This window comes from Haemaphysalis longicornis, unplaced genomic scaffold (assembly GCF_048455015.1).
Source record: "Haemaphysalis longicornis isolate Haplotype H1 unplaced genomic scaffold, Haemaphysalis longicornis Haplotype H1 scaffold_7, whole genome shotgun sequence".
Classification (NCBI taxonomy): Eukaryota; Metazoa; Arthropoda; class Arachnida; order Ixodida; family Ixodidae; genus Haemaphysalis; species Haemaphysalis longicornis.
Genome location: NW_027526422.1, coordinates 143,579,151 through 143,594,191, shown reverse-complemented (window position 1 = coordinate 143,594,191; position 15,041 = coordinate 143,579,151). Strand labels below are relative to the sequence as shown.

The window sequence follows — 15,041 nt, the reverse complement described above, 5'->3', positions numbered from 1 at the left end:
TGAAGAAAAGCATGTATAGGCATAAAATATTAGAGTTTCATACAATAATATTTGTATGAAACTCTTTGTCTATAGGTAGGTGTAAATATGCATACGACGTATTCGGTGCTAAGAAATTTGCGGTGCTCCTTTTTCTTATAATCGCAAACTACAAATTTGCAAGCATGAATATTTCCTATGCAAGCTTGAATATTTTTCTCACTGTCAAAGTATACCGATAATAAGTACTAAATGTCTACACAGGAACCCTTAAGCGTATGTACTCATAGTTTGGCGAACAATAAAAAAACTGAAAAAAGAAAGGTAAACACCGTGGTGCTGTTGGGAATCGAACCCAGGCCTTTTGCGTGTGAAGCGAGTATTCTATAACTGCCCCACATTTGCAGGTCTTGCGATCGCAGCGCCCCTAACGTATTTTGGCCGTTTTTTGCTTTACTTTTGATGTATTGAGAGTATAGGCGGTTGAACCCGTCTGCGTTCTAGCTCACTCACTTTAGTGTGAAGCGCTGATGGAAAATAATTGACGTGTAATGAAAAATAGCAGAGGCCCGAGAACTAATCCCTGCGGAACCCCGGCTTTGAGACATTTTGATGAAGCTGAAACGTTTTTTTCCTATTACTATCTCTTGGCGTTCACTCAGGTAATCTAGTAGATGTGTGATGCACTGTTACCGAGGCATATTGCTGAAGTTCTTTAATTAAAATAATGTGATTGAGCGTATCAAATTCTTTTGATAAATCCAGGAAAATGACGCACACATGCTTACGATTACTTAGCCCCGTATTGTTTAACTCCGGTAGGGCCAGGACTGCAGTTGAAGTGGAGCGGTGTTGACGAAAACCATGTTGTTGTGGGCAGAGTGCATTGTATTTATTTAGAAACTTGTTGTACCTGTTGGCAAGAACTTCTTCAAAAATGTCGCTACTTATACTCAGAATTGAAATTGGCCTGTAGTTTAGAGGGTTCGAAGGGTCGCCTTCTCTTTATATTGGCACAACCTTCGCAATCTACAATAACGATGGGCATTTATTGTTTGTTTTTCTTTCGTCATTTATTGTTACCCTATTATGAAAATAAACCCGAAGTGCACGCTATAAAGATAAGGTTTCTACGCCATTTTTACGAACTTTGCATCAAATTACCGTGAGGTTTCTTTTGCTCTTAATGGTGTGGAGATGTAGGACCTATGCAAGCTGTTTTAGTTTTTATAACGATCCTCTCTCCGTAATCATTGTGGTCGGATATCGTTGCACCTTTGCCTTATGGCTAAATGTACTGATAGACAGACAGGCAGACGAAGACAAATTTTACCGTTCAGGTAATCTAATGAAAACTATCTCTAATGAAAGGATAACAACAATTTACAGGTTTTGCGTTACATTCACACTAAAGGGATAGCTTTGAGGCGCAGGGACAATTTCTACAATAGCATTTACATTATTGAATCATGATGATAAGATTATTGTCGGAGATGCGTGGTGCTTTCCTGATCTAAAGGCTTGTGTTCATTCCGAAAGTTGCCGCCCTAGGAGCGTGGGACATGTGGAGCACTAGCTCGGCATTTTTGGAGGTCTTTTACTTTGCTGTCGTTTTTCCTAGATCTATGCAATGACACGGAATCCAAGAGGCATGTGCATCATCCTCAACAACGCCAATTTCAACAGGCCTGAAGACTATAGGGAGGGATCCGAGCTCGATGTAGATCGCATGAAAGCTCTCTTCACCCAGCTTCTCTTCACAGTCATCGTCAGAACCGACCTCTCAGCTGCTGTAAGTTATTGATTTCAGCTTTGATATTTATAAATGCAGTAAAAAAACTGCAGCTTGTCCAAGACCGTAAATTCTGAAATGGTGGTCTGCCGGCAGGTCTTTCTCAACCGTCATAAATTCATCACCTAGGAAGTGCACAAGGGGACACTTGACGGATGGCAGACGGGAGCAATAAGACTGATTGATGGCGTCACGTACTATTGCTTATGTACTAAAATATCAGCAGACACATTTATTCCCGGATGCGGCACACATAGGTGTCTTTGCATTTAGGATGATAACGATGCTTTTAATGATTGTCAGAGATTGTCGCTTTGTATGCTTTCCCTACTATAGATACTCTCTCAAACGCCAATCTGAACGTTTCCCGGACTCTCCGCTCTAGAAACACCCGCATGTCCATACGATTTTTATGTAATATGACAACCACCAACCGCACAAAAGACAGCATGAAATCCGTAGCACGTGTCACCCCTTTTAACACACTTCGGTCATATCAGCATATGCAAAGTTTTTACTGCCCCCCCCTCTTTGCATCACGCAGGAAACAAGACGTCTCTTCATCGACGTCTCAAAAGCGGAATCTCAAAAGGACGCACAGTGCCTCGTAGTCATACTTATGTCCCACGGAGAGGAAGGAGCTATACATGACATTGAAAATGAAAAGGTACCTCTAGATAGTCATGTGTTCGACCCCTTCAACAATGAAAATTGCCCCCATCTTCAAGGCAAGCCAAAGATTTTCTTCGTGCAAGCATGCCGCGGAAGTAAGTCCACTTTTTCCCTCATATTTTGCCACTACAAGACAATATGGCCTTGGTTTGCTCGGAAATCTACACGGTGTCCAAGCTAGAATGCACCAAGGTTTAAACATAGCGTAACAGAGTTTCTACAGCAAAACCTATCGCGCAATGTGTCCAGTGTAGTGAAATTCATTCGTGTTGTGAAGATATTATTATTTGCAATTAATTTTATAACTCGAGAAGTACTGTTGTAATAATTAATGTGTCAATGAGCCACTTTGAGCAACCCAAGAGGTATCAAACTGTGGAATTTTCAGCGAAGAACTATTTAAGTACTCATTTATTTTGGCTGATAAAGAAAGCCCGCGAAATATTAGTAATACCACGTGGCGGCGCTCCAAATTGCTTCATAAATAGGCGCCCTCCAATTAGCTGATTGAAAGCAACTGCTTTGTCTATCGCACGCCCGACGAGACAAGGCATCACCTTGGTAATGGCATGCATGAAAAGAACTCCAACAACACGTTTCGCCGGGCGCTTGTGACAACTAAGGCAGAAACTCGGTCGCGATTTCAGTTTACGTTCATTCGTTTTTTTAATTCCCGCTCACTCAGAGGGAGCCAGTTCAAGGGCATTGCCCTACGATCTGGGGGGGGGAGTGCCGTCACGTGATGTTTTTGATGTTTCGCAGGCTTTCTTTACAACTTTAAATATATGAGTACGTAATGGTTCATTGCTGAAAATTTCGCAATTAGATGTCCCTCCTTCTTCTTCTCCAGCTCCTCCTGCTCCTTCTGTTATCCTCCCCATCATCATCACCATCACCATCATCGCCAGCCTATCTACGCTCACTGCAAGGCAAAGGCCTCTCCCATTCATCTCCGATTATCCCGCTACCGTGCTAACTACGACCAATTTATCCCAGCAAAGTTCTTCATCTCATCTGCCCATATCAGCTTCTGCCGGCCCCAGCCACGCTTGCCTTTTCTAGAGATCAACTCTGTTACCCTTAATGACCAACGGTTTTCTTGCCTTCGCATTACATGCCCTGCCCACGTTCATTTCTTCTTAATTTCTACTAATATATTCTTAACACGCCTGTGTTCCTTGACCCACTCCGCTCTGTTCTTGTCCCTAATGTTACACCTATCATTTCAGCTCCATTGCCCTCTGAGTCGTCCTCAATTTAAGTTGGACCCTCTTAGTCAACCTCTAGTTCTGCCCCGTAGGTGATTACCGGTAAGAAGCAGCTGTCACACACTTTCTTCTTCCGGGACAATGTCAGCTTTGCATTCATTATCTGAGAATGCCTGCTGTATGCACTCCACCCCATTCGGATCTTTCTAATTATCTCTGCCTCATGGTTGGGATCTGGGGTAACAACTTGGCCTAAGTAGATATATTGGCTTACCACTTCCACGGCCTCGCCCCCTATCCCAAACTGCTGTGCTGTCCCGAGGTTATTGATCATTACTTTGGTTTTCTGCATAATAATTTTCAAGCCCACGGCTCTACTCTGTTCGTCCAGTGCAGAAATCATGTTTTGCAATTCGTCCCCAGAGTTACTTAGCAAGGCAACGTCATCAGCAAATCTCTGGTTACTGAGGTATTCTTCATTACCCCTTACTCCCACTTCTCCCTAATCCAGTGTTCTGAATACTTCTTGCCAACATGCTGTGAATAACTTCGGAGAGATTGCGTGTCTTTGTCTGACGTCCTTCCTCATGGGTATTTTACTGCTCTCCTTATGGAGGAGGATGGTAGCTGTGGACCCATTGTAAATAACCTGTGTTATTCTTACATACTGCTTATCTACACCCTGGTTCCGCCATGCCTGTATGACTGCTGAGGTTTCCACTCAGTCAAATACTTTCTCATAACCCATGGAAACTATATATAGGGGTTCAGTATACTCCGCGCACTTCTCTAGCACCTGATTAATCATGGGAATATGGTCTATTGTCAAATAGCCTTTACGAAACCTTTCTTGTTATTTAGATTGACTGACATTTAAGGTGTCAAAAATACTCTTAGCGATTAATTTGGTAAGTACCTTAAAGACGACTGACAGTACGTTGATCGGCGTGTAATTTTTCAAGTCCTTCATGTACATTTCTTATAGATTAGGATGCCGTTCGCGTTCTTCCAAGATTCCGGTACACTCGCGGTCATTAGGCATTGCGTGTACAGGTTTTCAAGTTTTACTAGCACAATTTTCGCGCCATATTTCAAGAGGTCTGCTGTTATCTGATCTTCTCCAGATGTTTCCCCCTTTCATTTCTTTGAATGCCTTCCTTACTTTTTCCGTCGTTACTGGAGGGATGTCTATCTCCTCTGTACTACGTTCTCACTCGACATTATCCTGGATGTACTGGCTAGTGTACAGATATCTAAAAAACTCCTCGGACACTAGGAATATTTTATTCCTATTGGTGATTAAATTGCCTTGCTTGTCTTGAAGTGCATACATGTGATTTTCCCCACGCCGAAACGCCTGCTCACTGCTTTCAGGCTCCCGCCGTTCTTTAGAGCATATTCGATCGTCTCCATATTACATTTCCGTATTTCAGCTGTTTTATGCTTATTGGTTAACTTCGAAAGCTCCGCTAGTTGTATTCTGTCAGCTGGGGTGGAGATTGTCATGGTTTGGCATTTCTTAATTAGATCTTTCGTCTCCTGGGAAAGTTTACCAGTATCCTGTCATGCCATCATATGCCCCGACGTCTGCTGAACACTCCGTGATAATGCGTGTATGATTGTCGCGGGCATCCAGTGTCGTCAACTCTGCTTCTTCTGAAAGAGCTGAACATGGGTTCTGCAGCGCGATCCCGAATTCTTCAACTTTACGTTTTACCCTAAGCTCATTGATCAACTTCCTGCGTACTAGCTTGTGACATTTCCTCCTCAAATCTACCCTAATTAGATATCTTACCATACGGCTGTCACTACACCTTACCCTTCCGAGCACTCCCAGATCCTACACGACGCCAGGGTTATCACATAATATGAAGTTTATTTTTATCCTCCCCATTCGGGCTCCTCCACGTCCACTTCCGGCTGTCCTGTTTGCAGATGTGCCTTGGGAGTACTTAAAAGTTCCTGATTACCATATTTGATTATGACAGTACTTCCCTAGTTGAAAAATATTCATGAACAATTGATCAGATCTCATTAACGAAAAAAATACTGACCGATACTGCTATGTACTGGAAACATTACACACTAGGTTTTTTGGACTGACGTAATTGCCCTTTTTAAAACCACTGGTGCATGATAGCTCGGACACCTTCTTATTCTAAGAAGATTGAAAGTTGGGCGAGTTGGCACATATTCATGATGGAATGTAACAGCGTCGTAAATAACGAGGGACACAGAAGAATTTCACAAGACGCGCATGGTCTTGTGACCTTATGCTATATTTTATCAAGAGAACTTTTTGCTGGGCGTGTTGGTTTTGGACTGAGAACATACTGAGTTAGCGCAAAGAAACACACACAAGAAAGAGGACACGAAACAGGGGCTACACTTCCAACTGTTTATTAGCATCGTACATTTATAGCTAAATCCACACATGCGCAATAGACGTGCCAACAAGCGTTATCGAGAGAATTTATCTAAGAATCGCACCTCAACGTTGAACAGTATCACCAAAGTATAACTAATGCATTGTGCGCTTCAGTCTAATGCGATGCGCCTCCAGCTGCTCACGTGACTTCCGTTTTTTGCTTTTTCCCGTTATTTTGGTCTTGGAAAGTCGTGGCTCACAGTTTATTTTATATTTTATCACATGCTTAGCCTACGTCACCTGTGCACGAATTTAAAGCAAATATTGTACAAAAGGTAATACGTTTTACTATATCCTGTGAATAAACTCTACAAATCACACCCATTTTTAAGCATATGCGTTCTCGCAAAAACATCCATGTATAATATGCCCATGTGTGTGCATCCGGGCGTGCGTTATAACTACAGGTTCAATACCGCACCTGCCGCGGCTGATTGGTGAACCGCAGTCGATCGTTTAAGATAGTGGAGGTTATACGGTGAGGATTTTGACTATTTCACGCGTTTACGAACAATAACTTCCGAGGCTGCACCTGCCTTCGAAGCGCGAGCCGTTTTAAAGGGCGATACATAGTGAACGTAGGTGTTCAACTATGTAAAAGGCTAACCGCTTCTTTTCGGGTAATTGGCTTACATTTTTGGGGGGAATGTAAAATAAATGCCTACTAACGGTGTACAATATTTCATACAGACATGCTGAAAATTTTTCAGACAAAAATCAAGAGTTTTCTAACTTTTTTTTCTCCGCGTAAGGAATATTTTCGAGAATGTTTTTGCAGGTACACAGCTGAAACGTTTTCTATATGTGTTAAAAGCCTCAGACTTTCTTCTGAACCAAAATTATAATGGTGACTGTAAGGGTAATCTAAAAATAAATATTTACACAGCGCGAACACAAATTTTCTGGAATTTTTAGAGAAAAAAGTGTGTATAAAAAAACAAATATTCCCGCTACCATGCTTATGCTGGTTCCGAATGTGCTCGTAGCATTGATAGAGACCTCACAAAAAATGGTTTCATAAACTCAAATATTTCAAGAGCAAATGTTTGTTTTCTCCGCGGTAATGGTGTTTTGAGCAATCGCTATTCAAAGTTTTCGCAGTTGTGGTTTGATTTTTTCAAATTGTCGCATCTTGCACGGATTCTGAGAAACGCGAGGCAATGCTACTAGCACACTGGACTTTAGGCTTGAAAGATTACTCGAAAATGTCGAAAAAAAAAACAATTACGTGCCCGCAACCAGTATGATGGGCGACCGAACTGATGTAAACAATCGTTTCGCAATGCATGCGCAATGGTATATCAACTAACGCAGCGCCATTGCGGCATACAGTGAACTACAGAAAGAATAAGGTAACTATGCACTACATTTGTAATAATAGAAATAAATGTTATCATGCGTTTTTAAAGAAGAAATAACAATTTAATTACCACTGTGCGTCAACACGAATTTTGCAGTAACTAGGCACGGCCACAAGGGGCACCTTTAGCGCCACTTTTAAATGTTTTATGGGACGCATCTGAGGATGCCAATTCGTGGGGACGTTCTGTAAGAGTGGTAGAATATTTTGGCACAATAATGAAAAATCCAATTTTTGGTCGCTTTTGCTATCCTTTAAGTGCGAGGTGTCGAGAAACGAATGCTGCAGTCTGTCCTGTAATGACTTTAACCGCGTGTGATATCGATCGAGACCGCACAGTTAATAACACAGCGGGCTGCTAATATTATTCAAGACAGGAATTTGGGACTTGTGTTTGAGAGCGTCACATGCCCAGAACGCGTCATAACATTGTTTGTGTGTTGAAGCAACCGCGTGGAACACAGATAGGATAAGGTTCTGCACATTTGTATTCTAGGTGTGCTAACATTCCTTGCAGCAAAGCCAACTTCATTGCGTACAATAAACGTTCGTTTATCAGAACCCGAAAAGGATGCAATCTGAGTTTGAAATAAAGACAGTTCGAAATAATGAAAGCAATCATTAACAACATACACTGCGATCGCAAAGCAGGAGAGCGCGTCAACATTTCATTGCTTAAAAAGTCTTGTGATTGTAGTCGGCTTTGAGTCCTTCAAAGCGACAGGTAGCACTTCTTCCTCTCCCGAGCGATTGTAGCGGAAAAGCTTCTCTTTGCCGTCTTCAAAACGAAAGAAAACATGAAGGAAGCTCACACTAATGCGTAAGACGTGAAAACAGCGAAGCTGTACGCAACAGTATCGCTTTTCCTCTTTTTTGCCTTACGTCGTCGTTTAAGCCTTGCCGCTGCACGAGGGACCAGAGATGGATGTCTTCTTCCTCCACCGCACAGGGCACTGCGCCGCACGTGGCCTCCTGGCCTTCTTTCGTGGCGCACACTTATCCTTCCGGCTGCGGCGTCCTCCTCTCCTTCCTCCGTCACGTCCCGTGCACGGGCCCCACGCACATTTCATTTCCCTTCTAGCCAATCTCTCCCCTGCCTTCTGTCTCTCCTCGCCATCCGGCCACTGCTCCGTGCCGGCGGCTTGCGCGCTCAAGAGCAAAACTGGTCACCACGCGAATACTGCCTGAGGTAGCGTACTGTAGCTTACGCTACAAAACTGGGAGGAGGAGGGAGAAATCCATCCAGTCATGAATTCCGAGCGGATGGACGTAATAGTGCGTCGCCCTTCCCCTGCTCATCGTCACTTGCTGCGGCAGATTCTGCGCTTGTGAACTGAGAGTCGTTGCCCTCCACTGTCAGCGCACTACAGACAATTGCACTCCCATCCACATTAATTAGTTTACACCGGTCATTCCTCTACTCTTAATGAATTAACTTGTATCGGCGCTCCTTGTCCTTTCCTGTCCCTGCGCCAATAAACAAACTACCGGGTATATTTGTAATTATTCGGTGAACACATTATCAACTTGTCAATGCCTCCGATCTTTCCATGTTGTGCTACGGTTAGAAAGATTCTCCAGAACTTCCAGAAGCTTGTGGGGTTAATGAAGGACGCACACTCCCAGCGCTGTCCCGTTAGGAGTGTTTTGTGCCTTCGTGTATGAGCCGCGCAGAGCACACGTTGATTAGGTGTGCATAGTCCTGCTATTCGTCTTCTTTAAACCACAAGCTCACCAGGAGATGGTTCTGTGAGCGGCAGTACACGACTTTTTTATGGTTGCTGTTCTGCGGATTGTTCTACCAAGATCGAGGGCCGCGGCTTCATTCAATCTTTATTCAAACCTGACACTTCCCTTGTTCTTTTGTATTCGCCTTGTCAACAAGACGAACAAACCATATTTGAACATATACGCTCCTCCATGGGTCTTCACTGCAGCGCCATCGCTCAATTGCCTCTTCCGTGACAAAATACAAATCCAGCGTGGTGTCTCGTTGACCCGCATGCAGGCCCGTTCTAGTGAATGAAACGATGTTGTTTGCCAGTGTAAGTTCGCGTCTTCTGCCACCTGAGCGACAAGTCCGTGACGTCTTCATTACCACCTTAATCGTTAAAGACACCGGCTACAAATACTTTGTTCCCGAGCAAGAGTGACAAGGGGCGGCTCAAGGCCCTGAATTAGGTCGCCTCCGTTGCCCTCAACTGTTCAGGGTATATGTATGCAGAGCGGGCAGTAAGAGGGCACTTGCGGCATAGAAGAAACTCTACCGAAACCACCCACATATTACCAGAAGCGAAGTCGAAGCTATGCTCAACTATCATATCTTCTTTTCAGGTATGAAAGCTGGTGTTGAATTTAATTGTGCCAGGTCGCTCATTCTGAAGCTTTTAAAGCTTTCTCTCTTCGTTTCATTGGTCTTGGATATTGCATTTGCAAAAACGCTTTGCCTTTGTTGAATGTAATGCGATCTGTAGGGTTACCTGGCAATTTATATGCCTGCAGCATTTGAAATTCTTACAATGACAGCACTGCGTCTAAAAATTTCACACCCGTCTGAAATGGGGAGGCTACAAAGGAAAGCTAGACAGCTTTCACAAACCTGAGGCCAGGACAAGGACAATCTTAGGCTGAAGATCCTAAGACCAGCACCAGGATCCTAGACGAGGATGACATTTTCTTCAACTGCGAAGTTTGTGATGAAGCTTTATTGCTTTCCTTTGTAGCCACACGGTTGCGTATTTCTGGCAGATGTAAACTTTCGGGCAAACAAATTTCACCATCTTCTTGTAGGGGAACCCTGGGTAGTATGCGGAACAGCCATGGGGTCGACTCAAGTTGTCATTAGTTCAGCTGCGCGAGCCCTCGTTGCATCAGTAGCAGCTTCTTGGCGGCGTTGACGTTTTCGTTCGGCTTCGCGAGCCCGAAGTTCGGTATCGACCTGTCGCCGCTGCCGTTTCGTGGCAGGGCCTCAAGCCCTCTTCTCCGCGGCGCTGTCCGCGGCACTGACACTGGCGTTGACGCTGACTCATCGCGGCATTGCGGGAGGAGAATGAGGGGTGTGGAATGAGTCATTCATACCGCGGAACTACAGTGGCGACCTCAGCGGAGAATGCAGCGGCTACCGCAGGTGTTGCCATTTGTTGCGCAATCCCGGAGAGGAGAGGAGCTTCGGAGAGGAGAGGAGAGGAACGTAGGAGAGGAGAGGACGAATGCCTCGCATACTACTCAGGGTTCCCCTACGCGAAGGTGACGACGGTGGTTAAACGCGAAGCTAACTTGTGATGGATTCTTTGGTTGGCCAATCTATAGGGGCATACTGCCACAATCATCATCAGCGGTGTCTGGCCAGGCATGCGCAGTGGGGGTGTGGACACCGCAAGGCGGAGGGAGGGACATAGCCCCGACCCTAAGATGCTCCGCATATAAAAAGTTACGCCACCTTGAGGTTTCATTTAAAACTGGGCCAAAAACACCAGCATGGCTCCCTTTGTTCTCGTTCTATTTGCTTCTGTACCCTTAGTTGAACTTCTACTTGTTGACAACAGACACTCCTGAAGATTTCGTAGCTGCCGCAGTATAATCTTTATGTCCACACACTGCGCTTGACTTTTCACAAAGTGGTCAACATTTTGCCTTTACTTTTGTGTCACCGCTTCTTTAAGAGGGTGCGCTGGTTAAGAAGATATGAGGAGTCCACTCGGGCGAGCAAGCACCCCACCGAATCTGCAGGGCGCCGGTGACACGGGGGGTGGCCGTCTGAAGTGCAGCTTTCGCTGGCGAGAGCGGTAAGAATGAGACACAGCACTGAACAAAACAACAACAGAAAAACGTATAGTAAACACGCCAACTACGATACCAGCACGAGGATCTGAAACTACACCAGAGGTACCTTAGAAACAAATACAACTGCGAGAGAGCGCTCTCGGTTAGACGAAAAGATACAGAGGGTACAAAGAGCATTAACAACGGATTTTACGAGGTATTGAGTTACCTAAAAGAAAACAGTTCGATGCATATCAGAGACAAACGCCTGCAATATTCATCGACGATGCAACGCTGACGGAGGCGATTCGGCTACTTATGAAGCGATGCTTCGACGTAGGCCAGACCGTGCGATCATCTCCACGCTGACCCAAGACCCGGGAGTACGATGGAGGGCTCTACGGCGCGGGTTACCGATGACAGTTCACACGCAAGCAGAAGCTATTCTCACCTCACAAAGTCCAAACATAAATAAGTTATCTCGACTTTCGACGTGGGCTCTTTTTTTATAACCGCGGCAGCGCTAAGAAAGAGGTAACAACACACAAAAACAGCCAGCCAATGTCAACCGCACAACTTCCCTCTTTCTCCTTTGTAGAATGGTCGGCGGTTCTTTACAGTGCTAACGCTATGCTTCCAACATCGAAAACGTCGAACATGCACTTCACGCAGACGATGTGACGCTCTGGACAAAGCAAGGTTCTTTAGGTGCACAAGAGCAGGCACTACAAGCGGCCCTGGATACTGTCGAAAGCTACACAGAGCAGATAGGGCTAACGCTGGCACCCGAGAAGACAGAGAATGTGGTCATCCACAGTGGCAGGAAAACTCCATCCAAGGATGAGGACAAGGCTAGCGTTCACCTCACAATTGGGAAAAGGGCAATCCTTAGAAAACGCTCCATACGCATACTTGGGATATTTCTCGACGAGCAGTGCATAGCATCCACCTGGTTTGGCCGGACAGTTCGTGTCACCAAACAAGTCATCCAAGTATTACGCAGGATCGCCAGCCGCACGAGAGGAGTCAGAGAGGACAAACTGCGACATTTTGTACGTGCGCTTGTACACTCCCGTATAATATACGGAGCACCGTTCCATCCGATCACGCGCACGCAGCTAAGCCTTCTTGAGCGCCTAAATAATGAAGCCAGGAGGGTAATAACCGGTCTTCCGAAATATACGCCCCTTCCGGCTCTCAAAAGCTGCAGCGCGTTGAGTGACATAGCGGACCTAATGTCTACTCATAAACTGACGCATATTGCGCGATTAAAGTCCACCAAAGCAGTCAGATTTACTCTGGAAAAATGTGGTTTCGGCACCTCGACATTACCAACACTCCCAGAAATATCTCCCCCCTGGGAGCACATCGACATCGTAGACTCCAAGCCGCTACCCCAGTACATCGGACACGAACAAATGGCAAGGAGACAAGCTTTCGCAAAACGACACGACACCTAAGCAAGACCACTCATCGATGGCAACGACCTTACTCGCAAGACCCATGTCATCTATGTAGATGCAGCAATCGGTGAGCAGGAGCAGCAGCCAATGTTCACCACGGCATGGACAAGCCATGACGCAACAACACGAGGAAACAAACTCCACCTCACCTGTGAAGCCGTCAGCAGTTCCCTTGCAGAACTGTGCGCCATTGTAGATTTTCCCGAGCACGTCAGTTTGGCTCAACACCAAACGGGGGAACATTGCTCCCATCACTACTACCGAGTCTACACGGACTCGCAGGAAGCCTGTCGTGCCTGCCAGAACACTCGCACTACTACCGTCGTTGTCAAGAAACTTCGTCTCCACGTTAGCTACCTCCGTGCTCTGGGACACGACTTCCATGTACACTGGATCCCAGGACACTCCGGAATACCAGGAAACGACCGGGCCCACCGACTAGCGCGCGCTTTACTTCTATCCGGGCAGTCGAAACCACCCGAGCGATTTTCCAGCCAGTTAGCCGACTACGTGGAGACGCACAATCAGTGGCTAGATCCCGCAATAACGGTATCTTTTGCCAAGCAGCACCGACGCAGCTTTCTACGTAGCGCGGACAATCCACTTATTATACCTCCACTTCCTCGCAAGGCTGCTACCCGCTGGCAGCAAGTTATGCTCCGGCGGGTACAGACTGGCACCCTCCTTACCCCCTACCTCTTGCAGCGCTTCCGAAGCAAGGAAAGCAGCCGTTCCCTCGACCAGCCCAACACTGGAATGTGCAGCCAGTGTGGAACCCGGGCTGACCTGGAACACCTCCTGTGGTTCTGCCTGCTGTACTCGGCTCCCAGAGATCGGGCCCTCGCCTCACTCCCGGGTGATATAAGGCCGAACTCCCTTCAAATCTGGGCTGCACCGCCCCCGTGTACAGCTGCAGCGGTCGCCAATGAACTTTGGCGGTCGCTAAACGAGTTCATGGATGGTGCAGAAGCTCCTGCCACCGGTTCCCGGCTCGGACACACTGCCAGAACCACAGCCCGTCACGGCCGAAGCCAGTGATCAAACGACGAACCGTTTACCCTTTTTTTTCACAGCAGCCCTCGATTGGCTTCAAAACGTGAAATAAATGTGTTCAACAACAACAACTCTACTGAAGGCGCTCGAAGCTTCGACGAAACCTGAGCGGCCGGGATTGTATTTTTGTCTTTTTCTGTCCGGCGAGCCGGCGAGTGGGCTGGGGCACCGACGCCTCGTTGGAGGAACTTCCAGGGTTTCCCGGTGAGAATGAAAAAAAAAACATAATGAATCGAAGACTGTGCAATAAGAATTAGGCACTGTCCAGTAATAAGAAAAAATCTGTACAATATTTTTAGTCGCCGTACGCCCGACTTTGTAAAACTTTCCCTCTCTGCTTATACTGGTTCTTCACGATTTTCCCATGCTGCTTGATTTACTGATACAAGAATAGCGGACGCAGTCGTCGGCGCACAGACGTCATTTGACTAGTGTTCTTTATTTGTAATCTCAAATACATCATTTAGATAACTTAATAAAAGCAGTGGCCCAAGGACTGAGCCTTGCGGTACGCCCGATGTGACAGGGATGGATGGCGACTGTGAACTGTTAAATGTGACAAACTGCTGCATAAATTTATTTCAACTCAGAGCAAAGATAACGAGCGAATGCCGTGAGTGCCGTGCAGAGAGGTTTTTATCTTGAGTAGAAGATTTTTGTGGCAAACGGTATGAACAGCTTTCGAGTAGTCAATAAAAATGGCTTACACTTTACCTCGGTATTTTAAAGTTGAAGCGGTGTCCTGCGTGAGCTCCAATAACACCGAGACTGTCGAAAATCCAGCGAAAAAGTGGTGTCAATTTCGGGAGAGGAGGTTGTTTTCAATTAAATTTGCAAGTACATGTTTGTGAATATTGTGTTCTAGAATATTGCAGCATGTGCAGACTAACGAAATAGTTCGACAGTTCGAAATTACTTGCTTGTCCCGCAATTTAAATAAATACCGCAACAACTTTCACATTTTTCCAAATCTAAGGTACGATTCCTGTTTCAAGGGATCTCTGAAAAATGACCGTTAAATACCCAGCATTCCATTCAGCGTACCGTTTTAAAAATGTTTTTCGGGTGTTATCACGGCCCGCACTAGTATTTTTGTGAATATTCAGTAGTACATTACAACTCGGCGTAACTAATCTCTAGTTCTGGTAAGGCAGGCAATGTGCTCTGAAGACCGAAAGCAGGACTGGTGCCGTCATCTATACCAAACACTGATTTTTGAAATAACGTTTGAAGGCTACTCAGATAGCTAAGGAATCCTAAAAGGGCTGTGCGTTCACAATAAGTAAGAAAGATGTCGGGCATTCAAGATAAAGAGTTTTCCAGA

The 15,041-nt window shown here is 45.6% G+C and overlaps 1 protein-coding gene across 4 annotated transcripts in view; it reads left to right on the top strand.

Moving 5' to 3' along the window:
- Nucleotides 1-15,041, top strand: part of LOC144147094 (uncharacterized) — a 228,279-nt gene that overhangs the window by 204,053 nt on the left and 9,185 nt on the right. For 3 of the 4 annotated variants that reach the window (XM_077679144.1, XM_077679143.1, XM_077679146.1), the window contains exons 18-19: nt 1,601-1,771; nt 2,316-2,538. In XM_077679144.1, the coding sequence (XP_077535270.1) occupies nt 1,601-1,771; nt 2,316-2,538 (394 nt within the window). Of the gene's footprint in view, nt 1-1,600; nt 1,772-2,315; nt 2,539-13,369; nt 13,706-15,041 lie in introns of those variants that run through there. The other variant, XM_077679145.1, reaches the window with a different exon arrangement.